This window comes from Charadrius vociferus, unplaced genomic scaffold, assembly GCF_000708025.1.
Source record: "Charadrius vociferus isolate BGI_N301 unplaced genomic scaffold, ASM70802v2 scaffold324, whole genome shotgun sequence".
Taxonomy (NCBI): Eukaryota; Metazoa; Chordata; class Aves; order Charadriiformes; family Charadriidae; genus Charadrius; species Charadrius vociferus.
In genome coordinates this window covers 3,251,709-3,267,507 of record NW_009648041.1, presented here as the reverse complement: position 1 = coordinate 3,267,507, position 15,799 = coordinate 3,251,709, and the positions used below count along the sequence as shown (strand labels likewise).

General features: G+C 48.8%; 1 protein-coding gene across 1 annotated transcript in view; it reads left to right on the top strand.

The window, feature by feature from the left end:
* Positions 1-15,799, top strand: part of LOC104285195 (monocarboxylate transporter 2-like) — a 37,023-nt gene that overhangs the window by 11,247 nt on the left and 9,977 nt on the right. Inside the window, exon 2 of the mRNA XM_009883622.1 lies at positions 3-176. Within this exon, the coding sequence (XP_009881924.1) occupies positions 3-176 (174 nt within the window). The remainder of the gene's footprint in view (positions 1-2; positions 177-15,799) is intronic.

The following is a 15,799-nucleotide window of genomic DNA, read 5'->3' as shown; positions in this document are numbered from 1 at the left end:
GGATGGTGGCTGGGGCTGGGTGGTGGTCTTCGGCGCTTTCATTTCTATCGGCTTCGCGTACGCCTTCCCCAAAGGCCTAGCCATCTTCTTCAAAGAAATCCAGGATTTCTTTGGCACGTCCTATAGCGAGATCGCGTGGGTCTCCTCGATCATGTTGGCCACGACGTACGGTGCAGGTGAGTAAACCTGCACCAGCCCCTGCGGCGCGGTGTGTTGTAAAAGCAGAAATAAGCCAGAAATCTCCACTCCGGGACAGTGTACGGGGAAAGCAACAGTGTCCCTCTGCACAGGCATGATCAACAGGTTTATTTTCTGATCGTGTTTCCAATGTCGCTTAGGGGAACGAGTCGTATGTGGAGCCTAAAGGGGCTAAGAGGCAGCTTTTCGGAGGTAAATTGTTGTTGGGTGGGATTTTCAAACAGGCCTGGTGCCTTCCAAATTTGTCACTGGGTTCAGTGGGTGCAGGTGTCTTTTGACACCTCTGGGTGCCTTCTGGGCCTGTGGGGGACTCCAAATGCCTTTGAAAAAGTGGTCAGTGACCAGTTTGCTGACATCCCCTTTATTTCCAGCTGGGTTTGCAGCACCTTTGCTGCCTTTCGAAATAGGGCTCATTTCAGTAATATGGGTGCAGGGTTACGCGGAAGGTTTTACAAAGAAAGGGATGCAGTATCCTCTGCACAGCAGAGGCTGAGCTGCATGGCGTGTCCCATTGCTGCATCCCCTTCCCCGGCCATGCTGCCAGCCGCGGGCTGCCATGGGGGATTTCTCTGACGCCACAAACAAAACGTAGCCTTGTCCCTGTCACACAGCACCTCCGTCCTCCCACAGGCGGGCAGCACCAGCCCTGCTCCTTGTATCCGAGTGGCGAGGGGACGGGTGAGCTGTTTCCAAGAGACACTGGCCTCCTCCTGCCTTGCTTTGACCCAAGTCAGTAACTTTGCACCCGAGAGGCTGTGCAGTGCAGTGGTGTGACCCAGACCTGGCGTCTTGCTGAGGGTAGCAGCGGTGGGCTGCTACCAGAAACCAGAAGATCATAAGCTTTCTGTGGGCATCAGTGAAAAAGCCCTGAGAATAGGCTGGGGTAAAATAGCTGGGTCTGGGTTTCAGCCAAAGGTGAGCGTGGAGTAGAGCAATAAACGAAGTAACTGCTTGTTTATTGTGGCAGCTTATAATTACAGCAATGAAATAGCCAGAGTCAATCATTCTTATCAGTTGCAAAGCACTGCATATAACTTTGCTCTATTTTTATGATTTTGATATCACTTTCATGACTCAATGAAAAACTTGGGCTGCCTTTGATTAAATCTGCAATGGGAGGTATACAGGAACCACACTCTGTAATTGCAGGAAACTTCAATATTTATCCTGGCTATTAAAGCAATTCTGAAAATACTCTTTGTTTTTAAAAATTGATTTGTTTTTTATTCCTTAATAATGCACTGTCGAGAGCACAGTTGGTAATGAAAGTAAAGATGCTTTGTAAAGGTTTGTAAAGTGGCAACGATGCTTGAAACAGAGCCTACTGTAATCTACTCTATTGTAAGCCACTGCAAAGGCTTGGTCTCACAGAGAGTAGTTCTGCAAGGGCTGAGTTCCTATTTGAGACCCCACAAATGGAGCACTTCAAGGGTAAAACCCAAGCGGCAATTTAGAAAGAGAAATCCTTCGCTTGAGCCAGTGCTGTTGTCCCAGGCCACCTCCTTGGCCTCCCTGATGGGATGCTGAGCCCGAGCCCTGGGCAGCACTGCAGCTTTGGGATAGGTTTCCCCTGGGACTTGTTATTAAATGCAGAGGAAAGCACTTTTCCCTCAGCCCCAGCGATATAAATAAGCAGTCTGCAGTGAAAAGGAAACAGCCGGGCTCTGTATAGGCAAGTGGGTTGCAGTGGGGGAGGGAAACTGCCGCGGGGAGGCAGGCAGAGGACTGCTTGTCATTTAGGTGCTGCTTAAATGGTTTTTTAAAGGGCTGGGGTACATTATGTGCAATGTCTCTGAAGCAGTCCGGTGGGAAAAAAAGGAAAAGCAGGCGGCCCATGCCTTTGACGTGTTCAGTTGCCTACAGATGAGCATCTAGGAAGCTGCGTGTTTTAGAAGTCAAAGAGAGATGGCTGATGTTTGGTACCAAAAGGATATGAATGAGTGGAGGTTGCTGTAAATTTCGTGGTCTGGGACTAAAATTAGGGCATCGCTGTTTGGGAAGGCTGTGGTTGGGGTTTTAATTTAGGTGAGTGTGCTAAATGTGTCCTGTGGAGAGCAGGGACAGCTGCTCTCCCTGATAGCTGGCTGCCCTACACATTTCTCTGTCTTCCCAGTAGCACAGGGCACCGTACAGTGCAAGCCTTCTTCCTGGGGAAATCATGGAATCGTAGAATTGTCTAGGTTGGAAGGGACCTTTAAGATCATCGTGTCCAACCATCAACCTAACGCTGCCAGAACAACCACTAAACCATGTCCCTCAGCACCACGTCTACCCATCTTTTGCATACCTCCAGGGCTGGTGATTCCACCACTTCCCTGGGCAGCCTGTTCCAAAATGCTGTTTCTTCTGCTGCGCTCAGTCTTGGGTAGGTGTTAGCTGGGGCTCGAGGCACTGTGATGATGGTGTCATGATTTCAACCAGTTTGCAGAAGCCACATTTCAGTTTGGACACCATCATCCACAGTGAAGCCATGGGAAGCGCTGCTCTGCTGCGGGGAGGGGTGAGACCTTGATGGAGCGGCCCCAAAAAGCATGTCCCTTCCCCATACGGCCATGTGCTGAAGCACTATCCCATCACCTATCCAGTAATGCTTCAATAAATGCACCGAAGTAGTTTTCTGTAGGTTGGCGGCTCCCTGGCTGCCTCTGTGGGTTGTTGCCCACTCTGCTCTGTCTTCCAACAAAACCATGTCCCCCCACCCTCTGTATGGTGGAGATGCTTTGTGCTTCACCACAACTGAGTGAGGAATGTGCTCTGCAGATTAACCCTGGATCTGTCAGTGCCTGAAGTCGCTCGCGGGGGTGTAGCTGGGGGACTTGAGCCTCTTGGGGTGCAGGTCACGCTGACAAGCTGGCACTGGAGCAGGTGAATGCTCTGATGGCCTCTGCCTTCTCCTGTCTTCAGACTCTCCAACTCACTTCCTTCTCTTGCTCTCCAAGCGTTCAAGCCAGTGCTGTGTGCTCTGCCCCTGGGATGTTGCAGTGGACTTTTATCCCAATTAACTGAGCGCCTCCTGCCTTTATGCAAGGAGCTTTAACTTTAACCGCCCTTATGCTATTATACGGTAATGGGGGATGATACAACTGGGCACCGTTAGACTTAATTGTCAGTGATTATACCTTTGTACCTTCCCACTTGCCTTGCAGTTGCTCGGAGTTATGTCCATTTAACAGTCCTCCCCTCCTCTGCTCTGCTCTTCAATAAGATTTATGCTTGTTTGATCATCCCTCTCCCTTCAGCCATCCGGGCTGAGGTATCAAGTTGCTCAGCGGCTGCAGACGGGGCCGCCGTGGGAGTTTGCAGAACATGGAGCAAATGAAACACACGTGCCCAGGAGCCTATTTAACACATCTAATTTGATTGACTGGGCATTTAACGCCAGAGCGGGTTTGACTTATGAACGGCCTCAGTGATTTGGAAATTCTCCTTAAAGGAATGGGGGCGCTGGTTCCTGTGAGCTGCCAAAGTCTTGCTCTGCCGCGGTGCCTGTTCGAGCTGTTAGGATGCCCGTGCGGCAAAGCTTGATTTACTTTCTGAAAAACTAGTAAATAGTTTAACGCTGGATTTTTGCTAATCTTTGATGAAAGAAAAGAAATTCTAAAAATGCCACAGTAAGTTTTCAACATAGTCCTGAGTAACAAGTAGAGTTAGTAAACCAGGGAATTATTGCCATGGCTTCTCCATTCCTTTCCCTCACCAGTGGTGAGGCAGAACTGTCACAGCCCACATGGAGGTGCGGGGGTGGGTGCAGTCCACAGCCACCTGGGAACTGTGTTGGGGACACCAAGCATCTCCTATGTGAGGCACCAGCCCCGTGTCCTGGGGGGGCTGAAGGGGCCAAATGATGCATTTGCTGGTGTCAGGTCTGGGCATCACAGCCATGAAAGGAAAGCCCCAAACTTGCCTCACCTCCACCCCTTCCCTCTGCTCCAACAGCAGTAAATAGTGGTGATTTGGAAGGTGGCCACGTAGATCAAAAGCGTTCCTCAAGAGTGCACAGGCTCTGCCGTTTGCTCAGTTGGCTTCAGGGAAAGGCTGTGGTGTTGCTGTGGTGTTGCTGTCCGGTGTTGGGCCGTGTCTCTGGGCTGTGTGGTGGACTCTGGGCAGCGAGGCAGGGGTGGGAGGTTGGCTGCCCGTAAGCTGGCATCCCAGCATGGGGATATCCCCCACAAGGGCTGACCTGGCCGCCCTGCTCAGCTCCCTCCATCCCCGGGAGCTCGGGGCAGCCGTGCCCCCCGGTGCCTTGGCAGGGTGCAGATGGTCTGATGGTCTCACTGACAACAGCTTTTGTTTGCAAACATCCTCAGGAAACGGTCCTTCAGTTCCTTGGCATGCTCGTTGGTGCAGGGACTTGTTTTTAGGCTGCGCTGCTTACTGTGTAACACAGCTTATGTTTGCATCTCGTAAATAATGCAAATGAAGCGTATTTTCTCAAAGTACTCGCCTGAACTAACCCAAATCTCCAGTGGAGTAGCTCTGTTGACTTTGACAGCATGGATGCAGATTTATAGGGACCACCTGAGGCTTTGCTTGTAGCACCAGAGCAGTGCCAGTTTTTCAGACTAAGACTGAAAAACCAGCAGCCGAGACTGTTTCTGCCCTTCACTTTTTGCTTAATTCCCCTAGGAAGCTGTTTTACACCAGCCGAGGCTCTGGCAATATATATCGCGGAAGTTTTAATGTGTCTTATCCCCCAGTTTCTTAATCTGAACTAGGTTGCAGAAAACAATTCTGTCACTATAATACAGGTAGTAAAACAGATTAGTGTGCAGTAAAGTGGATAACCTGGAGTTTATGATAGGGTACTTGTAGTTCTCGCCAGTGCTCATGTTCAGCAATTCCACGTTTCCAGTTGCGGAGGGCAAACCGGGGAGGTTTGTGGGTGAGGAGCATGAGGGAACATTGCTTTTCTCTGACCAAATCTGCAGGGTGAAACCCTGTCAATCTGATAAAATGAAAGGATTTCTATTTTGTGGTGTTTCTTTCTTTTTTTTTTTTTTTTGGTCATGGGCTCATTCCTTCCCCAAATGAGAAAAGTATTACGGAGCAGAGTCTTTGCCAGATGTAAAGAAAAGGAACCAGGATCTATCCATAGGGGACCAGAGGAGATGTCATCGTTCTTCCCTAAAGGCACTTTCAGCTGCATCTCAGTTCCTGGGTATCAGGCTCTGGGGGTGACGAGGACATGCCAACATTGTCAAAATGTGGAGCATTTTGGGCACCCGTCGTGCTGCTGCGTGCCCTTGGCAGCGTTTCCTTTTGCAAACTGCCTCCTTGGACTACGCTATGCCAACGAAAACTCCCAAGGTCTTGCCTCATGTGCAGGGATGAGTTTTGTGCAGGGAGACAATCTTAAATAATATAATTGCAAAACCTAAAGCCTTTGGCCTTCACGCCTCCTGACTTGGGCTGTGTCCCCATGTCATGTTCACAATACCAAACTGAGCTGCCCTCTTCCCATTTTTAAGGGTGACACATTTCAAGCGAGGCCACAGATGAGTCCCTGGAGATAACCATTACCCAGGGGAAGCAAGAGGCAGTTGAGCTGCCAGGAAAGAAAAGATAAGCAATACTAATTTGCTGGTAATTTAGTTGCCCTATTCAGCATTGGGGGAAGCAGTCAAGCATTCTAAAAATAAGACATACTGATGCTACTAATTTAATAGCAGCAATGTTCTTGTGGCTGTTACGGTCTCCTCTAAGGCTATCAGAGAGGTAAGGATCATGGGAAGAAGTAATGTCTTTTATTAGACAGGCTGGATGTGGCCTTGGGCAACCTGGTCTAGTGGGAGGTGTCCCTGCCCATGGCAGGGGGTTGGAACTCAATGATCTTCAAGGTCCCTTCCAACCTAAACCATTCTATGATTCCATGATTATGGCCAACTGTTACAGCTTGAACAATGAGCTGCCTTTCTGGCACGTGTGCCAGAATAGAGAGAATTAATTAATACCTAGGGCAGTATCTGCATTTTCAGTTTGGGTTTTTTTGTTTGGTTGGTTGGGTTTTTTTTATGGTGACTGTGTGGTCAAAATGCTCCTTCCATTGTAATGAAACCACAGAAGTCATCTGAGTGAAACTCGGAGACCAGATCCTGACACAGAGTCGTTCCAGCTGATACACTTGGATAGCTGGGGCTACAGCAGGAGACATCTGACCTTTTTTTTTTCTTCTCATTTTGAAGAATCTCACTCTTTCTTTTGCAATTGCGGTGCAGCTAAGCCTTGTGCATGTTTGTATACAGATTGTAGATGTAAATATGTGTCACTTCTGTTGCCCCTTAATATATAAAAAGCTAAGCTGCATCAGGACCATACATTGTTTTTATTCAGTTTGTAGTGCAGTAGAGTCTTGGTCTCAGTCTTGCTATTTGCTGCTGTAATGCTCCCCCAAAAATCCCCAGGGTGCTGTTCTTACACTTCCAAATGTCTATTAAAAATTAGGGAATCACCTTCTATTTTCCAAGACAGGCGCAGAGAGCCACCTTTTGCAAACACAAGAGAAATGAGAGCATTGTTCAAGTAAAAGCTTTATCCTGAAGCCAGCTGCCAATGTTTACTGCTCTTGTTATTTATTATTTATTGTTTTGTAATTGAATGAAATGTCTGAAGATTTAATTCTGGGGGTACTCCACAACTGAGTCTTTTCTCCAAAGAAACTTTCTCCCAGAGCTTGTAGCTGCTTAATAGAGCATCTGCTAAAGCAGCAAGGAAGAGATTGGGAAGTTGAAAGTCGACCATTGACCTTGAACATTTAATCCAAAATTTTATAGCTGTATTTTATTACACTGCTAGCATGATAAATTGCAGTGACAGGTTTAGAAAGCGCCTTACAACATGCAGTGGTGTAAAGCTATATTAATAATGAGTTTGATTCTGCAGTTTTTAACTTAATCAAAACTGTCAGTGTTCTTTTCTGGTCTGGTCCAAACTTCATCAAAACGTTCTCTGCCTCCAGAGCTCACCCAGGGCTCTCCGCCCATCCCAGGTGCTTGCAAATAGCTGGGAAGTACCACAGCACTAAAATGGGGAAACTGAGGCACGGGAAGGGAAGTGTGGGGTTTCTTTCAGCCAAGCAGCAGGTGGGTGACAGAGCCTAGGCCTGGCCTCTGGAGGTGCCAGCTCTCTGCGAGCCAGTTTTGGCTCAGACATTGCCTGATGGACCACAAGCGCCAGGGCAGGACGTGCCTTGACCGGTGGAGGCTCTACTGCGCTTGCTGCTAAAAGCTCGGTGATGGGGCTGCCTGGCAAAATTGTGTCTTGTGGGTTGCCCAGCGTTTTGCAGTGGATTTTCTGTGTGCAGGGTCCCAAACGGCGGGGCAGCCCCCTCGCTGTGAGGAGGAGAGCTGTGTGCAGGAGAGCAAGGTGCCTGTGTGGGGCAGCCGCCAGGTTATCCTTATGCGTTATGTTTGGGTGGTTGCACTATGGGCTTCTCAGCATTTTCTGTAACGTGGGCTTAGAAAAGAAATAAAAGGGTTAGTACCTGGGCACGGTTTGCGTTTGGAGATGCTCAGCGCACAGGGATGCAGTGCGGATCTGCGGTGCGCAGTGGCTGCTCGCTGGTCTTTGCAGGAAAACCAGCACCTGCATCCTCTGGGTCCTGTGTTGTGTCTGACCACCCCACGGGATGCTTCAGTTACCTGAGGCTGTCTGAAGAGACGTGAGCACCTCCTTCATCAGCCCTTAGTGCTGAGCAAGGGTTACAAGAGAAGAGAGGGAGAGGAGGGGAGGACGGGTGATATTTGCAGTGATGTATCACGTCAGCTCTCTCTACTTATGTGCTTACAGCATTGGTTCAACAAAAATTCTCAAATAGGGTTTTCACTAGGGTTTCCCTAGGCATGTGCTTTTCCACCCACGTATTTTGTGCAGGCTGAAACAGAAGGAATATCTCTGTTTATCCACAGTGGACATACAGTATCCCGCCATCATGGCCCAAGCCCAGGCAGGTGCTCCCTGTGTACCTGCAGCTCAGCTGCCCAGTGTTGGACTTCATCCTTTTGCGTATCGCCACCACTTCTTGGAGTCCCACCAAGAGTCAATCAGCCTCCCCGTGTCATTGAAACAAGACGTCTTCCCACACTGAGGCAATCCCTGGGGTAGCAGCACTATTATGATCTTGGATTTTGCTAAGAAAGCCGGATGAGGAATGGTTTGATTTCTGTAATGGATGGCACTGCAGATTCATATACTTCTGACTCTCAGAGAGCGCTCAAGCCCTGCAAGGTCACCACGTATGTGCTTATATTTTTTATTTTTTTAAATAGCCCTGTTCTACTTAAGAGTGATAATAGCACTATAGGTTCAGGTGAAATATTTCGGTGTTCGTGGACTTGGTCACAAAGCTTTATCATTCCGCCCTTCATTGGAGCTAGCAAGGTCATCGGGAAGCAGTAATAGAGATGTGATAGACTTAATAAAACCCGAGATTAATAAGAACTAGGAAGAAGAAAGCAAAGAGTTTTGGTTGGGGGGTTGTTAATGCTTTGCTGGCAGGTGTTAAGCCCAGAGTAAGTTATAATCCACTCCCACAAGTGAAATTCAAACACGAAATCTTCTTCCCCCAGTCAGTACAGCACGTGTTCTGTGTGCTGCCGTAGGAAGGAGTGCTAGAGCATTGATGCCAACCTGTCCCACAGCATTGGAGCTTTTCTGCCCCTGGATGGCTCTCCAGCATAACTGGTCTCTTGGTCAAGTTATGCAGGGCTTCCAGGAGGTGGGCAAAGCCCTTTGGAGACCGTGGCCAGGTAGGGGCCGATTTGCTTGTAGGGCGGCGTGTTAGGACCAGTAATGAAGGGCTGCTGGTCTCAGGGAATAGGTGTTCCAGCTGCGCAGGGGACTCGTTCTGCAGCTGGGCTTAAAACGACGGAAGGGATAATAGTTTGTGGTCCTGCGAAAGCAAAAGGTGAGCTAAAAAAATCATGGGAAAGAAATTCAAAAAACGTGACGTCATGACCTTCTGAAGGTCAGCGGCTGTGATCTGCTGTGGGGGTGAGATCCAAGCCACCAGCCCGGGGAAACCACCGAGCGCAGGCAGCCGTGTGCTAGGCACCTGTGACACCATCCCCTTGCAGGAGCGGTTATTTAATTGCCTAAATACAAAGTGACACAAAGGACCTTGGCTCCAGCCCCAATTTTGAAGCTGTTGGCCTCTGGCTCTTCCATGCGCCGCAGGAGCAGCGCGTGTCAGCTGTGTAATCTGGAAATTGAAATGCCGAAGCACTGATCAGATAAGATTGCTGGATAAGGAAGAGGACACTTTGTCTTTCTGAAGCTTGGACCTCATCTGCTTTGTTTTTCTTTTTTTTTTTTTTTTTTACATCAGGATGCTGCTGTGGTAAACTCATGTATTTCTGATGGGAGGTGAGGGTCCCTGGCGTCCCAAGGATGTGCCTGGTGCGTGCAGGGCAGGGAGGGCTGGCGCCGTTTGGTTTCTGCACCAGATCATTACACCCACCGCCTTCTCAGCTGGAGATGGTGCCAATCCTGGGGAGACCCAGCACCGCACAGCCTGGACTGACCGGTTTGATGACCGAGTAGCGCATCTCACAGGGGTTGTGCAGAAGCTGCATCCGTTGCGCCCTTTAACGTACAGACCATTTTCCTCACCTGTGAGGAAGAAAGAGAGGCAGCCCCTGGTGGCTGGTTAGCTATCGGAGCTGCTGTTGCATATGCTGGACTTTAGCCTCCTTATTTAAAAATGACTATTTGCAGTGCAAAGTAATACTAACAGAAGGCATCAGGGCAGTTTAGGGGTGGACAGGGCTTTGGAAGCTGCCCTGTGGGGTCTGGCAGAGGGGTGTTTGATACCATGGCTGTCACCTGGGACGCTTGCTTGCTGCCACTTGTCCTCCGGTACTGGCATGTGTGGCCATCCTGTCTCCAGCAGCACTGCCTGAGGAAGAACCAGTTGTGTGTGGGCTCCTCAGCCATTGCGGGTGCAAAACAAACCGTCTGAACCCAGCAGCTGAGACTATTAATACACCATATTATTACCGGGTACCAGTGATTCTTCTCTGGCGATCTGGAGCAGGCACGTGCAGGGCACAGTTACCATGAGTCAGCTGGTGAGAAGGTGGTTCTGGTGACAAACACTTAAGAGCATGAGCCATCCACATCCGGGACCTTGGACTTCTCCTCCAGCAAGGCAAAAGCCTGAAAGGCTGCAAGTTTTAACCCTTTCATCCCTTTCCCCACCGCCTTTGTGAGCGTTTTCTTAGGCCGCCTCCGTTTCGTGCCGTGCATCGTTACCGGGTGCTGATTGCTGCCGCTGATCCCCTCCGCCTCGGGAGGTTGGTGGATTCTGGCAGCGTGTTAATATGGCGGGGGCACTTGCTTTCATTTGCGAGGTAATGAGGAGGTTGCTGTGTTACAATGGGCTGGTACAGTGTTGGATAAATTACAAGGCCAAAGGCAGTGTTGTTATTCCACTGAGGGAATTAGATTATTACTGAGGAAATTGCAGGCCTGCTCCAGTTGTTGTTTTACTACTAGTGTAATAATAGACTTTGTTTTATTAGTATAAATGATTTCCCCCCTTTCCTCCCAGCTGAGTACACTCCGCTCCATCTTACGTCCCCAGTGACTCCACATAGTCAACGCCAGTCATGTTGTGCTGAGTTCCTTAGCATTATCTGTGTTTTCACAGCAGTTTGGAAAATATTAACTATCCGGGCAGTTCTTTTGGTGCTGACCGATGTCCCTGTGCAGTAACAGCTCTTTAGAGCCACTTGTCACTGTGGAAAAGTGGGAAAAGCTGAGCTGCACTTGGCAGCCCCAGTGATGGGGGCACTGGTGGTCCCAAATCTGCCAGCACCGGGGTCCGTGAAGTGGACTATTTTAAAGTGTCGGTATGTTATCATGGCCATCAAATGGTCTTACCAGCAGGCATATGATGTTTGCAATGGCTCCATGCCACTTTACACTGTCAGAAGGTCAGTCTTGTGAAACCTGGAAAAACCCCACATTGCATGGAAGCCTCTGGGTTATGGGGTCTGTCCTTCAGGCTCTCAGCTCTTAGCTGCTTCTCTGAGAGCCCTGCACAAAAATATTTCAGCAGAAATTCATCCAAGCCAGGTTCCACCAAAAAGGGGGAAAACTGTTTCTGTTAGTAAGAAAAAAAAAGAAAAAGACAAGCCAAACTTTACAAATAAGGGAGATATATATATATGGTCAGAGGTATGGGAGAGAAGAATGTTTTAGTCCTTGTTAAAAATACATTGGTGTTTTGCACCAACACGGGAAATTTTGCAGCTCATAAAAAATTCATAAGGCATATTGAGGAAAACAGAAAGGCAATTCAGGTGTCTATTTTTTGAGCGCTGTCGTACTTGCAAGAGTTTAAGCCAGTCTGGATTGATATTTCTTGTTAAATGCCAACTCTGCGTTATGATCCTCTCTGGATCAGAGTTCAGCGGCTCAAAAAAAATAAATTACAAGATGGCCTAGCTTTGTGGAAAAGAAGAGAGGAGAGTCCAGGGTATTTTGCATTTTCTTTATGGTTTTACAGTGTCTTCTTCAGGGTCCTTTTCACTTCTGCAAACACAAAACTCAAGGTGAAAAGTAATTGGACAAGCTAACAAATGAGTTGGGGCTTGCTTTATTTCCCACCGGCGAGTTCCTGTGTTTTGCTTGCCACCAAGATCAGCTTCTTTGACATGGCCTTTCATGTACCGGCTAACAACGAATGGAAATCTGCCACAGGTATGAGAAAAGAGAAGCTTTATACAGGACAGGCACTAAACCAGCATGATTTATATGGGCTGAGGATAGTGCTTTACATTACATCAGTCTTCCAAGAGTGCCATGATCCCAGCAGCATCTTTAGGGGATATTTGGTGCGAACTGTTGCTCTCCAGACTGCAGAATTTTACTGCAGGCAGAACCCCCTGTATATGCACAGTGCTCTGCAAGGTGGGGTGTAAAACAAGGTGTTTCTGAGCTGGCTTTCCTTGCTTTTACCCAAGGGATGGTGGTAGCTCCACTGGAGACCATGTCCCCCAGCAGGGAAGCCACAGGCATGGCTCTGAGCAAAGCCAGCAGAAGGATGAGGCTCAGCATCCCCCCTGTGTCCTCCACTGTCTCGTGTTATCCCCTTGTGATGGGTGATAAATGATCGTGCAGCTGGAATTTCTTCGGGAGGGAGGAAGCCATGTGCTGGGTTGTGGAAGGGGCTGCCTGGTATCCTGGGGCTGGGTGGGTGGGAATGCCATCCCTTCCCGCAGAGAAGCGCCGGCACTCCTGTGTCGTCAGCCTTGTCCTTGTAACGTGTTGGGGTGCAAGGGAGTGATTAAATTTTACTTCTAATTTCCTCCTTAGAAGTTGCAATGCCGCCACGGTGGTGGGGTTATGGGGACAGCGTTGGCTGGCTGACACCAGCCCTGGCTGCTCTGCTCCCTGAGAAGCTGTGCACCGGGGACACGCTCAGCAGCTGAGATGGCTTTTACCCCTTGACGTGACTTTTCAGGGACTCTGACAGCATTCGTGGGGCTGCCTCTGCAAGGTCAAGCCGGGTACATGGTGGCTTTCTGAGAGCTTTGCCAGCTGTTTCTCTTGCTTTGTCCTCACCTGACTGTAAATTAAGAGGTAAAAATCACCCCAACTCCTGTTAGCCTCTGCCGTTGGCTCACAGGAAGGAAGGAGGTTTTAGTTTGGATGCCAGGACAGGGGGCCTGTGGTTCCTGCACGTTTGACCAGGCAGGTATCAGCAAGTAAAGGTGCCTTGGGATCTAAGCTGCACACGTTTTACCGTAATTGGTTTCTGTGTGGTAATCTACAGCATCTTTATTCTCTTCATGCAGGCTGAATAACTGGTAAATGACAGGCCCCGCTTTTCAATTCCACCGTGTTTCCAGGGGCTGTCACACTTTTAATTTTTGCAGTAGCTGCAAGCAAAGCAGTAATCGCGTTTCCTATTTCCCACAACTGCGGTGCTGGCTTTGTTGTTCCCTCTTCTTAATTCCTCTGCCTTGACTTGAGCTATTTGATGTTTTCCAAAGCTCCCCAGAACACTGCTGTTAAAGTTATCTAATGCTTGATGGCTGATCAGCCCCCTGTGAGAAATACTTCAGGGGTGGCATGTGGCAGAGCAGGGCAGGAGAGGTGTGTTTAGGTCTGTTGGGTGTGATGCTGATGGGAGAAGACGTCTGGGCACGGTGAAGGTGTGTCTGTGCTTCGTACGCCTGCCCAAGTTGGCAGGGTTTGCGTGCTGAAGTGTGCACAGCTATGTGACATATCGCGTGCGCCAGTTTCTGCCAAGAGATGGGACAGCGTTTGAAAGGCTGCTCCATTAAAGCCTATGGACGTTTCTGTAGATCCAAATGACTTGAGTGGAAGTAATTTTGGGGATGTGATTTTGCATTTGCTTCAGTGCATTTGAAAGGTCTGCTCAGTACTATTACAAAACCTTCGTCCTATGAGCAGCATCTCAGGGAAGTTTGGTTTCCCAGCTCTTTGAGACCTTGGTTTGGATTCTCTGATGCCTCATAAAGTGTAAGTCTCGCTGATGCTTTCCCTGCAGGTTGAGTGCTCGGCATGGCTTCTGCTGTGGATTCTCCAGTGGCTGGAAAGGTTTAGTCCAGATGCTCTGCTCCTGTTTTCTCCTGTAACTGTCTGCACTTAGTGTCTTAGAGGTCTCTGACCCTCAGTCCTATGTGGGTGAGGCCGCTTAGGGAGATAAAATGCTGTCGCTCACACATGTGCTGTGATCCTGTACGCCAGTCATCTTCAGCAAAGCAGCTTCACAGGGCCTGGACTTAAGGTTTCAGGCTGCAAAGGAGAAAAGCTTATGTTGCTTCTGACGTTCATCACAGTTCTCTGTGAGCTTGGCCCAGCCCATGCAGATAGCACCGTTGAGACCACAGCTCTGCCACCCGGACTGGCAAACCGGCGGGACTGATTATCCCCCTGTAAAACTGGTAATGCTGGTTACAGCAGATGCGGGCTGTTGGCTGAAGGTCATGCAGACCTGCTGTAAAGTATTGCTGAGAGATCACACAAGACAAGAACAGGGAGCGATTGTGGTCTCGTGGCTTAATAAGTGATTGCTGGCAAGGTGGCATGTTGTGGAGGACACTGTGTGTTCATGGAGGGTGCCCCGGGGGCACAGGAAGGGTGCTGCATTTGTAACGCCAGTGATTGGGTTACGAACTTTTGCTTTCATCTACTCCAGCCTCTACCACGGGTTGTCTCCGTAGCCAGGAAGCAGAGCAGAATGTGTCCCACCCTCAGCCCCTTCCAGTTCAACATCTGCTGTCATGGCCCAAACCCATCCTTACTGATGGGTGAAGCTAACAGGACAGCTGATGGACTGGAGAGAGAGGAATGTGGATCCATATTGCCCTTCTCCTGAGGTGGATGCTGCAAGAGTGGGACATAAGTGAGCATTTTGTTTTACTTTTCATAGCAGGGTCTTCTCTCCCCAGGAGCTGCCCCGAAGCAGAGCAGAAGGGCCTTAGCAGAAATCTTGTGGGCTTTAAATGCTCTGCTCCATGGTACAACATCCTGTAGTTTTAGGGCTAATGTGAAAGCCCTCTTCCAGTGGGAGGGGTAATTGAAGCCACATTTTCTTAGTTGAGTAATTAGGTTGATTCTGGAGTGACGCAGACATGTGGAAAATTGAAAAATGGAAGAGCTGTGAGCCCTTAGGCTGCAGAGGAATGTGGTGGTGCCTTTTGGAGGAACACAGGCTGGATCTATTGGATTACAGGACACACTGAGACCAGCTCAGGCATGATGCAAATCCCAGTCCTGACGAGGGGAAACTCAATGAGAAAGGGGTCTCTTTCCTGCCGTGCTGATCTGACATATGTATCTCTTTCCCCAGAACTTCTCGTTGAATTCTGTAGTGTTCTGTGCAGCAAAAGGATATATGCATGTAGATCCAGTTACAGGATTAGGAGAAAAAACTCTTCACGTAATTATACACTCACAGAAGTTTTAACTGAAGGGTGCATTTGATGGGGCCAGCTCACAGATCACGCAGTGACAGGGATGCTGTTAAGACTGTGCTTGTGTGTATTTCATTTATGAGTGGTTTTACCTTAGACATCTAGTGGAAAGTATTTTACATGTTACAGATGTAACAATGGGCTTCATTCCCTACATTAAGCCAGTCGTACCTACTGTTTTTTTTTCTTGCACGTTACAACAAGCTGAAAACTTGTTTGGATGCTGTTAGCCATGTTGAGGGGATATTGGGGTTTTTGGGTCCAGCTCCTGTGCTCAAGCGTGCTGTGGTTTGCAGGGTCTGAAAAGAGCTCTGGTACTATTTCTGGTTGAGATTATATAAGCAAAGGTAAATATCCCACCAAATGGCTCTGCGGTGAGGTAGATCCCACAGTCAAACTCTTCAGAGATGCCTGTAAGCTTAAAATACCTGTTTCCAGTAATCTGTATGTGGACAGTGTGGGCTGTTCGTAACGGCAGGAATGAAGGCAAACAGGCACACTGGGCTCCGAAACACCATCACCACTGCTGTGTGCTGAGTAGCACCAGAAATAGTCAGGTAAGATAACATATTAAATGCTTCCTGTATCCCCCTGCCTCATTTCCAGCATCATTTTTGCAGCATTTTGGTTCAGGTTTTTTGAGTAATACAGAATCT